Below are 13,053 nucleotides of genomic sequence, written 5' to 3' on the forward strand. Positions count from 1 at the left end.
CACAGGTCAGGTGAGGCTCTCGGAGCCTTTGTTTATTCCAGCCTGCAAGACAGAATTAAAAACTTGTCAAACTGAAGACTTTTTTGGTAATTTTTATTTTTCACAGAATTTGTCCAGCTTTCCTTTTTCCCCTCTGCACCTTAAAATCACATTTTAATTACTTAAAATTATGAGAAACACTAACAGAAGTCATTAATTTTTGCAGCTGAAAAATAATCATTAATTTATCCCGTGTATTCTGATTCGAATCAATGATTAACCTAAGGAAAATAAGGAAATCTATAGCTTTGACACTCGTAACACTGTGAATCTCTGATGGACTCTTTGCAATGTGAAAAAATGATGTGTCTGTAGAGCCTCGCTGGCTTCCAGGAGGCTCCTGCAGGTTGGCACCAGGATCCTGCAGGTCTGCAGGCAGCTTCCAGTGCAAACCATGGTCTCAGCACCTCATGGTGGAAAACAATGAGTAAAAAAATTGGGGTTTTCTGTCAGGGTGAGCCTCTGGTTCCAGTGTGAGCTGTGTGGATATGACACACCTTCTGCCATGGAGAGACCTCTCTCTCTCCATTGCCCTCTGTGTACATCTCCGTGCTCTTCACTCCTCCTGCTAACCCAGCTTCATTGACGCTGTGGCTTAACGCTTCCCTCCGTCCGCTGCTCCCTTCCTCTCTTGACAATCTTCACCTTTTTGCTCCTCTGGTACCATTTTTTTTTCTTTTTTTTTTTTTTTTTTAATTGTTTTATGACTTTCTTGTTGTCTTCCTGTCAGTGTTTTTCTTTCCTTTCTGTCTCCCATGCCCTTCACCTGCAGAAAGTGATCTTTCCGAGACAGGACGATGTGCTCATCTCCTTCCTGCCTCTGGCTCACATGTTTGAACGAGTGATCCAGGTAAGAATCCTGCCCGGACTGACGAGGCCTCGTTGGGGCTCCTTGTGTTTTTTTTCCAGAGTCAGTGGTCTCCTACTTGTGAGGATGTTCACATTTCCTATTTGCCTTTAGCACACATGTTTGAGAGAATGGTACAGGTAAGGTCCCGGTGTCAGTGGAAATCATCTTTTTCCACGTCAAAACCAATATAAAATGAATAAAATACTAAATAACCAGCGATATCTTGTAGCACTAAAAAAAAAGCTTGTACTCCAGAAGTGCCACGTGCTTAACACCAAGACCCAACCTCTGGTCTCGGTGACATGGCCATGAGTCCAGAGTGATTCCAGGAGGGTTTCCCAAGCTCTCCAGTTTACACCAGTGGCTCTGAGATTGGAAAACAGCCCTTCATCCATGAGCAGAAACTGCTGGCTGCACAATTCTGGGGGCAGCTCTTTAAAGCACTCTAGGGGCAGGTATCATGGGAGTAAAAATAATTTGATACCATTTTCTACATCAGCTAAAATCCTTTTGTTGCATAAATAACCAGATCTGCAAAAAAAAAAAAAAAAAGAAACCCCAAAACAAAAACAAAACCGGAAAACTTGCAGAAAAAATTTACTGCAAATGAGGAAACTCAGATCGTGGTGTGACACACGTGATCCTCCTGGCAGGGCAGCGTACCATGGGCATTAACTGGAAGCCAGTGTCCCCTGGAAATCATGACAAATAGAAATGCTAACTCATGCCAGCCCGCAGAACTGACTTTTTGACTGTTCACATCTCTCTTCTTTTTTGAAAAACAAGTGATAACTTGTGCTGCAGTTGGTGTGTTAGATGAGATAATCATATCAGTTCTCCTGGCTGGAGAAGCTGCGAACTAAAAACTGATCCAACACGTGAAAATTGGATCTGGATTCAGTTGCAGCTCTGTCCTTTCTCAGGGAGAACTGTTTTGGGCTGAAAGAATACTTTTTGAGTCAGACAAGCATCTGAATAGAAGCGTCTCACTTCTTAGGAACATCTGTGCCAGAAATAATATACTCTGCCCTGGTAAAAAACTTGCAAATTGGAAGTGAAAATCCATGAAAGATTTGGAGAATTGCAGCTAACTTCATTTGTAAGTCTGATTTTTAAAAGACAAGTTGGGCAGTATGCCACTGCTACTCAGGCAAAGTGCTTTGCCAGCAAACCAGAATATCATTATTAAAAAGTCATCTGATGGGGCTGAAAAAAAAACTAGAAACATTGGAAATAGCCTGATTTCAGAGGATGTTGTCGTATTGAAAGGAGCAGGCCTCCAAAGGATGTTTGTGTTTATAATCTCTGCTAAAAAAGCTCATTAATATAAAGATTCTTTCCAAAGGGGTAAAAAAAGTCATTTTCAAAAGGATTCTGAACAGCAGGCACTGCATCAACTTGTTTTAGCCAACCTTATTAGCTCCTGGAACTTAAAATTAAACAGATATATTCTTCAAAGCTAAAAATTTCTACTAGTTATTTATAATTTCCAGTGAGCACACTGATTATGGTTTTTTTTTTTTTAAAGAATATTTTATTTTTTTTATTTTAATTAATATTTTCTTTTTTTTTTAAAAGAAAAAGTGCATGTGCAGTGTAAAAGCCAGAGTTAGCAGGGTGATGTTGGTTAAACCCACATCACATGGATAAAATTCCTGTGGTTTCAGGCGCTGGAGACAGTCTCTAGCTGGCTGACAAAGCCCTTGGGTTTGTATTACAGATTTTTTAGGGGTTGTGTTCTACATGCAGGGTAGGGATGCTGCTCTCCAAACATTCTCCAGCAGAAACACAAGCCATAAAATACCATTTTCCCAAGTTAGGGAGTAGTTCTCTGCGGGGTTCCTGACTAGCAGAGCTGCCCCTCCAGCTGCCGGTGGGCTCATCGCCGGCCCCATCCCGCACACCCAGCTCTATTCCGATCCGATTGAAGTGGCCTGTTTGATTTTTTCCAAGTGCAAAACTTCTGGATCTTCCATTTCCATATTTTTTTATGAAGTGGGCTTCTATTTCTGGGATACAGGATCAGACATGGTATTGCTAACGTAGTCTATATTGTATTTAAACACAACTAAAGTATTAACATCTAAAAACTGGCTGCTGTTCCGTATGTTTTATGATGTTTCTTAATATGCATTTCTTTAGATCCTCATGCTGTGAGCTGCTGTGGTAGGTCTGGGCTTCAGAGGAGAAGTTCAGATCCAAAATCTGACCATAACTCAGACTTCTCCATCCCCATATGCAAGGGGATGAAGGGAAACCCCTTCGAAAAGCTTTGTTTCCTTGTTCCTACAGAAACAGTGGTGGATGTTCAACCATCAGTACTGAAAAGTGCCCAGAACTATCTGTGTGTTTCTATTAAATGCAAAATTTAATTTCTATTAAATTCCATTTCTATTTCTTAAAGCCCCACATTTGCCTTACTGAGAGCAGAATTTCAGGAAAGGCATTTCAGTGCTTGGGAGGGATGCTCTGCCCTGGGAATTAGAAGCAAAGAGGTGACGTGTGTTCTCTTTTTTCCCCCCTCAGTCTGTCGTTTATTGCCATGGAGGGAGAATTGGGTTCTTCCAGGGAGATATTCGTCTCTTATCTGATGATATGAAAGCGTTGCGTCCAACTATCTTCCCCGTTGTGCCACGGCTGTTAAACAGGATGTATGATAAGGTGAGTTTAATTTTTTATTTACTTAAATTTTTTTTGTAGTAACGAAGGTTATGTCCTTTTAGTAATTCATAGAATCATAGAATGGTTTGGATTGGAAGGGACCTTAAAGCTCATCCAGTTCCAACTCCCCTGCCATCAGCAGGGACACCTTCCACTAGACCAGGTTGCTCAAAGCCTCATCCAGCCTGGCCTTCAACACTTCCAGGGAGGAGCAGCCACAGCTTCTCTGGCCAGCCTGGGACAGTGTCTGACCACCCTCACGGTGAAGAACTTCTTCCTAATATCTCATCTAAACCTCCCCTCTTTCAGCTTAAAGCCATTTCCCCTTGTTTTGTCATTAGTTGCCCTTATGAAAAGTCCCTCCCCAGCTTTCTTGTAGCCCCTTCAGGTATTGGAAGGCCACTATAAGGTCTCCCCGGAGCCTTCTCTTTTCCAGGCTGAACAGCCCCAACTCTTTCAGCCTGTCAATTATCTAATTATCTAATTATCTAGAAGAATTCCCTTAGTCCTGGAGGTTTCCTGAGCAGGTTGGATGTTTCTGCCTTAATGCAAACACATTTTTACCCTGTGTAACTGATAGAGCTGCTCCGACTGAGTCTATATTATATTGATTTACACAGACTGCAAGCATGGTTATTGTATATATGATAGTTAATTATAGATTAAGATGAAATCTCGCTGTATTAGCCTCTTACCCTCTTCTCACTGGGGTTACTAGTGACATTTCCAGAGTCAAGGGATTTTTTTTCACCACAGATACACCAGTCAAACCTGGATTTTTGTGCCTTTCAAGCAGTTTTGGAGCTTGAATCTCTCTGGTGGCAATGAGAGCTCGAAAGCAGGAACTGCAGAAAGACTGTGGGGATTTAATTAGCGTAAAAGGGAGGTTGGCTTTTGGATTTAGAAATCTATAAAATTAAGAGATGGTCTTGAAAGGTGTCTGGTCATCATGTTAAATCTGTTTGACCAGCTGGGAATATTTATTCCTCAGAAGACTTATCCTCTAAAGATGAGCTTAAGCACAAGCTACTGATTTAATTTTTCCCCAAGGTCAGGACTGTAGGATCAGGGGTTCTGGTGCCTCGTTAAGGGAAGGGCACTGGGGGTTTCTCATTTGTGGACATGTAGTTGATGATGGTGGATGATGAACTTTGGTAAACGCAGCCCCCATCACCTCATCAGACAGCGCTGGTACCTGCTCTGGCTGCCAGATACTCACGTTGCTTCTTCCTAATTGCTCAGATTTCATGATTTAACTGAATCCTATGGCAGAAATCATATAGAAAAATCTTGTCCAAGCCTACCCTGTCATCCTCTCTCCTTTTTCCCCAAAGGAATGGTAAAAACAAACCACTCCTTTTTTTGAAATCCAATTAAAAACCCATAATGTAGTCTGAATTAACTGTACTGCTGATGTAACCATACCCTACCCGGCACTGGCAGGACTGTGTAGCTGTAATTGTAGGAGCAGCTGTTGATGTTTTCTCTCTCTCTTGGGTACCACGCTGCCTGCCACCCCACGCTCCCGCAGATCTTCAGCCAAGCAGACACGTCCCTCAAGCGCTGGATGCTGGAATTTGCCGCGAAACGGAAAAAAGCTGAAGTTCGAAACGGGATCATTAGAAACGACAGCTTGTGGGATAAACTTTTCTTTAATAAAATACAGGTAAGCACCTTCAGGACTGAGTCTAAAGTCTAACAACTGTCATTTCTTCTCCCAGGGACTGATTTTTCCTTAGTCTGTGTGGTCTGCTTGCCTGATGATGAACTGCAGACTGAAAAATGGGATAGAAAAAGGAAATGGACCCAGTTTGTTACTCCACTAACTTTCACCACGCTTATTTTTATTTCTCTATTTATTTTTAAACATCCTGCATAAGATGCCAAAATTTCACTTCCATTAGGGATAGTTTTCCAAAGGAAAGGGGAAAAAGGAAAGCAGCCTGAGACAGAGACAGCTTTTGCCACATCCCTCCTTCAGCAACACCAAGAAATCGCTATTTGCACAATAACCCCTGTTTTTTGCGGTGCTCAGACACCAGCTGTGTCCCTGCACAGACACCAGGGAGGGACGTGGTGTGGGACAGAGGCACTTGCCCTATGCCAGGTGGCATTGCCATGAAGCAGGATCATACCCTCCTGCCCCACACCACGGCTGCTGTCACCTCCTTTGGTATTTGGGTGCTCTGCCTTGGGACTGAGCACCCGCTGTGGGCTCTGCTCGTGTCCCCTGGGCAAATCTTTCTCCTCACTCATGCCCAGTGACAGGCAAGGTTGAGGACTGCATCAAACTCCCTCTCCTGTCTCCTCTCCCCAGGGGTGAAACTCAGGAAGGTGATCATGAACAGAGGAGTATGATCAGAGAGGTGTTGCTCCAAAGGTTTCTGCAAATTCTCTGTAGATACGATTGGATTTAGGGTCAGGTTTCTGTTGGGCATATTCAAAACTCCTTTTTTTTCCTAGGAAAACAAGAATAAAGCCATAGAGAATGTACAAGTAAATCACAATTTAACAGCAGAGGAAAGAAATGAGAGTGCCCTGCTGTGTGCCATGCATCTCCTCAGGAAAAATAGATTAAATTGACTTTAAATCAGGTTTTCCAGGCACTGTACTACTCCAGGAGGCTCTGATTACTTCGGGTTTTTTTAATTGGATAACTTATCTGGAGACATGCCACTTTATTTTTTAACTAAAGAAACTGACTGTACTTTTCATCTGTGGATTATTTGTCCTCAGTGTGCAAAGACAGCCGAGTTCTGCCGGGAGCGCAGACACGAGGGAAGCCAGGCTGCATATTGATTGAGGATCTGGCAGGACTGGCAGCCTCAATCAGGAGTTGTTTTCTTTTGTGCTGGGTTTTCTTTCTTTTTTTTTTTTACTTTTAGAATGAGAAAAAGGAAATGAAGGGAAAGGAAAAGAAGTAAAATACGACTCAGGAATTGATGTAACATCCTGCACAAGGTCACCTGCCTTAAAAAGGGGACAGAGTGATGGGAGATGGCATGGGAGCCAACTCCTTAAAAGTGATGAGGTGCAAATAAGCAAAGAAAACTGGAGGGGGGAAGAGCCTGGTTGTTACCCAGCAGGTCCCTGAGCCACCTGTGCTCACTGCTGGCCAAGGCCACCTCCTCACAGGTCTGCAGCCCGACCAGGAACAGAAGTCCTGACTCATCCTGCCTGAGACCTGGGACTCTGGCCTCCATCCATCAGATGGTTTTCCCTTTGGGCACTATTTCTACCTGCAAGGGGGACAGTTACTGCTTTTCAGATTTAGTTGGCTTTTTATCCCTAAGGAAAGATTCAGAGATAGTTCATATTTCTACAGCATGGCTGCAGAGACCTCATCATGGTCTAGAGCTTCCTCCCAAGGGGCAGAGGAGGGGCAGGTGCTGATCTCTTCTCTCTGGCCACCAACGAATGCCAGGAGCAGAGGGAATGGCAGGAAGATGTGGCAGGGGAGGGTGAGGTTGGCCATGAGGAAAAGGTTCTTGAGGCAGAGGGTGGTGGAGCACTGGAACAGGCTCCCCAGGGAGGTGCTCATGGCACCAAGCCTGACAAGACTGCAGCAGCATTTGGCCAACATGTGCCCTCAGGGACATGGTGTGAATGCTGGGATTGTCCTGTGCAGGGACAGGAGTTGGGCTCCATCATCCTGGTGGGTCCCTTCCCACTCACAACGTTCTCTAGTTCTATGATCTATTCTAGAGAGAGCATTTTGTAGAAGCATTTTGCATTGGAGAAGCAATACTGATGGATGCTTCTGGCTTTGCCATCTGTTCTAATCTGTGATGCTCTCTTTTGTTTTCTCCTGCTCTCAAACAGGCAAGTCTCGGTGGGTGCGTTCGCATGATAGTAACCGGCGCTGCCCCCGCGTCTCCAACCGTCCTGGGCTTCCTCCGCGCAGCCCTCGGATGTCAGGTGGGCTCACGTGGCTCTGTGGAGCTCTTCATTTACTGTTAGCTGGGAAACGTGCTGTATTTAAGAAAGGAGATGGGTTAGGACCTCAGATCTGCATTCAGGACAGGGAGGTGGTTGTCCACATCTGGAGTGTTGTGTCCAGGTCTGGAGCCCCCAACACAAGAAAGATGTGGAGCTGTTGGAGTGGGTCCAGAGGAGAGGCAGGAAGATGATCCGAGGGCTGGAGCACCTCTCTGCTGAAGAAAGGTTGAGGGAGCTAGGCTTGTTGAGCTTGGAGAAGAGAAGGCTCCAGGGAGACCTCATTGCAGCCTTCCAGTACCTGAAGAGAGCTTAGAAACAGGAGACAGAGTGACTTTGGCCAAGGACAGGGAGTGACAGGACAAGGGGTGATGGCTTGAAAGTGGCAGAGGGGAGATGGAGATGAGATGTGAGGAAGAAATTGTTTGGTGTGAGGATGGTGAGAGGCCAGAGAAGCTGTGGCTGCTCCTCCCTGGAAGTGTTCTCGGCCAGGTTGGATGAGGCTTTGAGCAACCTGGTCTAGTGGAAGGTGTCCCTGCTGATGGCAGGGGGGTTGGGACTGGATGAGCTTTGGGGTCCCTTCCAACCCAAACCAGTCCATGATTCTATGATTCTATGGTAATTCATAGTCATGTAAATGAAATTTTGTGTGCAGTAAGAGCCAGGGAAGGTGTCCATGTTAAATGTGTGTCCATGCACTGCAGCTGGCAGGATGAGCTCCCAGGACGGTGTAACAGAAGGGAATTCTTGGAATTTAATTCTGTAATGATGAAATCACATATATATGGCTTTAAAGGTCCTTGTTTCTTTATCAGGTTTATGAAGGTTATGGCCAAACAGAATGTACAGCAGGATGCACCTTCACAACTCCAGGTGACTGGACATCAGGTAATGATTTTCTTCCACCATTTCCAGAACGAAAAGAAATGCACATTTCATTAAAAAATTCAGGACTGTAACAGCACAGGGTGTTGTAACTGTGTGCATAATCTGCAGCACATGGAATGTTCTTGAAAATATCACTAGTCCAGAATAAATACAGAGGGATCAGATGTTGGGCACGTCTGTCTGGGGAGATTTGGAATTGTCCCTTGAGCTGTTATTTGCGATACTCTCATCTCTGCACTCCTGGCGCTCTGAGCCTTCCTCAAGCACTGGAGGTGAATTTAAAAGAGTGTTTGTTATCATGAAATGCTGGAACAAAGATTAAAACATTCAGGTACTTAGTGAGCAAAGCCAGGCTTTGAATACAGATCCACCACTGCTCAACACTTGCTGTGTTTCAGGCTTTCACCTTGACAAAATCAGATAAAAAATTTGCATGAAGCAAGATTCAGATGATACATACAAGTACTGCAGATTAATTTCTTCTTAATATAATTTATTAATATTTAGTAGGAAGAAGTTCTTCACTGTGAGGGTGGGGAGACAGTGTCCCAGGTTGGCCAGAGAAGCTGTGGCTGCTCCTCCCTGGAAGTGTTGAAGGCCAGGCTGGATGAGGCTTTGAGCAACCTGGTCTAGTGGAAGGTGTCCCTGCTGCTGGCAGGGGGGTTGGGACTGGATGAGCTTTGAGGTCCCTTCCAACCCAAACCAGTCTATAATTCTGTGATTCTATGATTATAAAAATGTTTTGAAATGGGTATTATACTCATTCAGATGAATATGAGTAAGAAGCCTGGATGTGGCTCTGGCCAGTTCAACATTTCCTTCTTTCCAACCCAGATTTTCCATGGCTGGAGAAGAGCATGTGCTTTCTTCTCCCAGCACAAGTAACCATCTGTTTGGTTTTCTTCCAACCAAAACCAGTCCCTTGCAGATACTGATGTGTCCTGGGGCTCACTGCCTGCCAGGCCCTGCCCATGCCCTGGGCAAAGCACTGCTCGTGTGCCAACACTGCATCCTCATCCTCAGTGCGCGTCCATCTGGTTCCTTTGCAAAACAAGACCTCAGCCCATGAGAGCTCCAGCACACGACATGCGGAGTCGTGACACCTCTTTCCAATCCATTTTTTTTTCCCAGGTGGCTATTTCTGGGGAAAACAGGCCAGTTTTGGACACGTTGTACTCTCGCAGTGCTTGTTGGTTGCAGCAGACGTTGCCCTCTCTTCATCTTTGGAGAAACCATAGGGGTGGGGGGGAAGTGTGGTCAGTGTAACCTCACTGCAGTTGGTGTTCCCAGGTGATCAAACCAACAGGGCTCCAGAGCTTTGTGTGCTTTTAGAACGAGTTAAGCTTAAAAAAGGGTTTAGTCTCTTGCAGGTAAGGGAGACGTGGTCTGTATTTTGACATGATTGAAAATAGGGTTTAAATATATTCAAATAGGAGGTTTGGGTATTTAATCTTAACAGTGCAAAACCTTAAATGAGGAAATGATTTCTGCCCACAGACACAGCTCCTGGGAGAACATCCAGTGTATCTACAACTATGCAAGAGACTAATAATAACATTCTAATTACTGTTTATAGGAGAGATGACAAGTGACTTGATAACTTTGATTTCCAGGTCATGTAGGAGCCCCTTTGCCCTGTAACTTAATCAAATTGAAGGATGTGGAAGAGCTGAATTATTTTGCTTCCAAAGGAGAAGGAGAGGTAGCAAATAACATTTTTATATCGAATTCTCACTAGTTAACACTGTATTAAGTAGTTATGTAGTTATAGAAGCATTTTGCCTTTGTAAGGTGCATGGTTGCTGATGTGCTACATATTAAAATCAGGAAAGGAGAACGTCAATTCAGCGATAGAGCAGCAAAGTATTAATTAAAAAGGGGCTGTGGCAGGACGTCCAGCCAATGTCATGCCTGATTACTTTAAAAGCTAAGGCTGAATGAATTAGTTCAGCTAAGAAGAGTTGGATTGCTTTTGAATTTCTACATTGCTGATATTTCTATATTGCACAGAAATTAAACTTACTGAAATAAGTTGGGGTTTTTTAACTGCAAGCTGAATGCAAACCAACTTCCAATCAGTTTTGCATTGCCTACTTCATACTTCCATTAGTTTGAAGAAAAAAACCTTATGCAATATATTTGAGTTGGATGGAGCACAGTCATTAAGTCAACCTTTGAAATATTTCCATTTTAGTGAATCACTATTTAGCTTATTAGTATTTACAGCAGAATAATCAAGTAATTTATCAGCAACTCCGACTGTTTTGCAGATATGTGTGAAAGGACCAAATGTTTTCAAAGGTTACCTGAAGGATGAAGAGAAGACGACTGAAGCACTGGACCAGGAGGGCTGGCTTCACACTGGGGACATCGGGAAATGGTTACCTGTGCGTACTGCTCAGATGCTGAGTTCTTAAGTCAATTGTATTATCTCATGTAGATTTTCAAGTCCCAAACTTGAATTTCCAAGCAGATCTATCTCAACAAAGGGTTAAGTTTCTATTTTGCAGAATAAGCTCGATATGTCAGTGAATCATTTTCTGGCAATCTCAAGAGCTCTGTGAAAAGCAAACTGCTTACTGAGCCTCTGTGGTTAAATAACTTCTCTGGGAACTCTCATTTCTTTCTCCTAACAGAATGGGACTCTTAAAATTATTGATCGGAAAAAGCATATATTTAAACTTGCTCAGGGAGAATATATTGCACCGGAGAAAATAGAGAATATCTATATCCGCAGTGACCCTGTCGCCCAGATCTACGTCCACGGGGACAGCCTGCAGGTAAAAACCACATTTTCAGAAAAATCTTTGTTCTTTGGAAAGAGAAGAGGGAAAGCTGAGGGGAAAGCGTGAGTGGATCACACCACGTTTTTGCCCTGATCTCTCCCTCCTGTTCTGGAGCTGGCTGGCAGCCACGTGGGAGCTGAGCTGCTGGGGTGACCCTAAGCAGCTTGGAGATGATGTGGCCAAGATCAGGCTTTTAAATTTGCTTCAGTGTCACCTTTTGGTTCTCTGACTCTCTCCTTTGCCACACTGCCTGCAGTAAGCTAGGTGAAGGCAAAGCCACCGCTGCTCCACAACCACTTTATACCCATTTTGACCAATCTTGTCCCATTTTTGCCTTACCTCTTCTCCCCAAACTACAGCCCTGTTCACTGTTTGCAGTTGCATATGCAGTGAAGACGGTTAATTCACATCTTTATACAAACACATACACTTCTGAAACCATTGACTGGCCACAAACGTGAGGTTTCCCTTGGCACCAGAGGTTTCCTGAGACTCAAAGGCCCATGAACTGTGTGTGTGTCAATGATACGGGCTGTGCTCAGCTCTGACATGCAAAATACAAGTAATTTAATTAACATCCAAGCAAAACACAAACCCAGCTGAAGGTGTTAAAATTGTTGGCAAATACAGGAACAGTCATAGAAAACCGTTTTATCTCAGGAACAGGCACAGACACCAAAATCTACATCACTATGATATGATAGCGAATTATTGACGTAATTAAACAAGAAATGATAAACACGTAGCAAATTCAGCTGGATTATGTATTCAGTTCAGTGTAGGGCCTTAAATGTCATTCAGCTTTTGCCCACAACTCTCCTTCTCCTTCACCTACAGGCCTTTCTGGTGGGAATTGTGGTGCCTGATTCTGAAGTTATGCCAGGCTGGGCAAAGAAAAGAGGGTTTGATGGAACATATGCAGAACTCTGTAAAAACAAGGTTTGTCTTTCTGTCTATCTACAGTACAGACATTTTTTCACTGTAGGCATAACCTAGTTAGAGTAGGTGTCCGTTATTAATGATCTCAGTGACAAGAATTATTTCTTCACTGAATATTAAGCAGAATTGACACAGAATCACAGAATGGTCAGGGTTGGAAGGGACTTCAGGAGATCATCCAGTCCAACCCCCCTGCCAAAGCAGGTTTCCTACACCAGGTTGCACAGGAAAGTGTCCAGGTGGGTTTTGAACATCTCCAGAGATGGAGACTCCACAACCTCTCTATACACGGACACAGGGATGTGTGCTGGCTGATAGTACAGACCTCTGCAAACTCCTCCATGGGTGGGACCAGGGGTCTGTCTTGCAGAGAACAAGAGTATGACAGTAGGCCAGGTTGTATTTGTTTAGATGTTTTAAATAAGGATCCCAGTCTTATCTGCAAACGCTCCACTGACTGAGTTGCATCACATCAATGGACACTGATGCCACTGAATCATCCCACTGGTGTCTATGGAAATGATTCTGCATCTAAGTCTGGCAAATGGTTGAAGGATTGCATATTTAAACATCTGTGCCATATATCACAGAAGCCCAGACTGGTTTGGGTTGGAAGGGATCTTAAAGCTCATCCAGTCCCAACCCCCCTGCCAGCAGCAGGGACACCTTCCACTAGACCAGGTTGCTCAAAGCCTCATCCAACCTGGCCTTCAACACTTCCAGGGAGGAGCAGCCACAGCTTCTCTGGACAACCTGGGACACTGTCTCACCACCCTCACACCAAAAAATTTCTTCCTAAGGTCTAATCTAAACCTTCCCTCTGCCAGTTTCAAGCCATCACCCCTTGTTCTGTCACTCCCTGCCCTTGGCCAAAGTCCCTCCCTAGCCTTCCTGGAGCCCCTTCAGGTATTGGAAATGTTGGAAAGTCTAACCTTACATTTCACACCAGGGAAA

General features: G+C 44.2%; 1 protein-coding gene across 1 annotated transcript in view; it reads left to right on the forward strand.

The window, feature by feature from the left end:
- Positions 1-13,053, forward strand: part of LOC104525907 (long-chain-fatty-acid--CoA ligase 6-like) — a 30,842-nt gene that overhangs the window by 14,565 nt on the left and 3,224 nt on the right. The window contains 9 exon segments of the mRNA XM_010169185.2: positions 949-1,026; positions 3,416-3,550; positions 5,082-5,216; positions 7,373-7,468; positions 8,302-8,374; positions 9,988-10,076; positions 10,645-10,761; positions 11,011-11,154; positions 11,998-12,099. Coding sequence (XP_010167487.1) covers positions 949-1,026; positions 3,416-3,550; positions 5,082-5,216; positions 7,373-7,468; positions 8,302-8,374; positions 9,988-10,076; positions 10,645-10,761; positions 11,011-11,154; positions 11,998-12,099 — 969 coding nt within the window.

This window comes from Antrostomus carolinensis, unplaced genomic scaffold, assembly GCF_000700745.2.
Source record: "Antrostomus carolinensis isolate BGI_N321 unplaced genomic scaffold, ASM70074v2 scaffold23965, whole genome shotgun sequence".
In the NCBI taxonomy this organism is placed as follows: domain Eukaryota; kingdom Metazoa; phylum Chordata; class Aves; order Caprimulgiformes; family Caprimulgidae; genus Antrostomus; species Antrostomus carolinensis.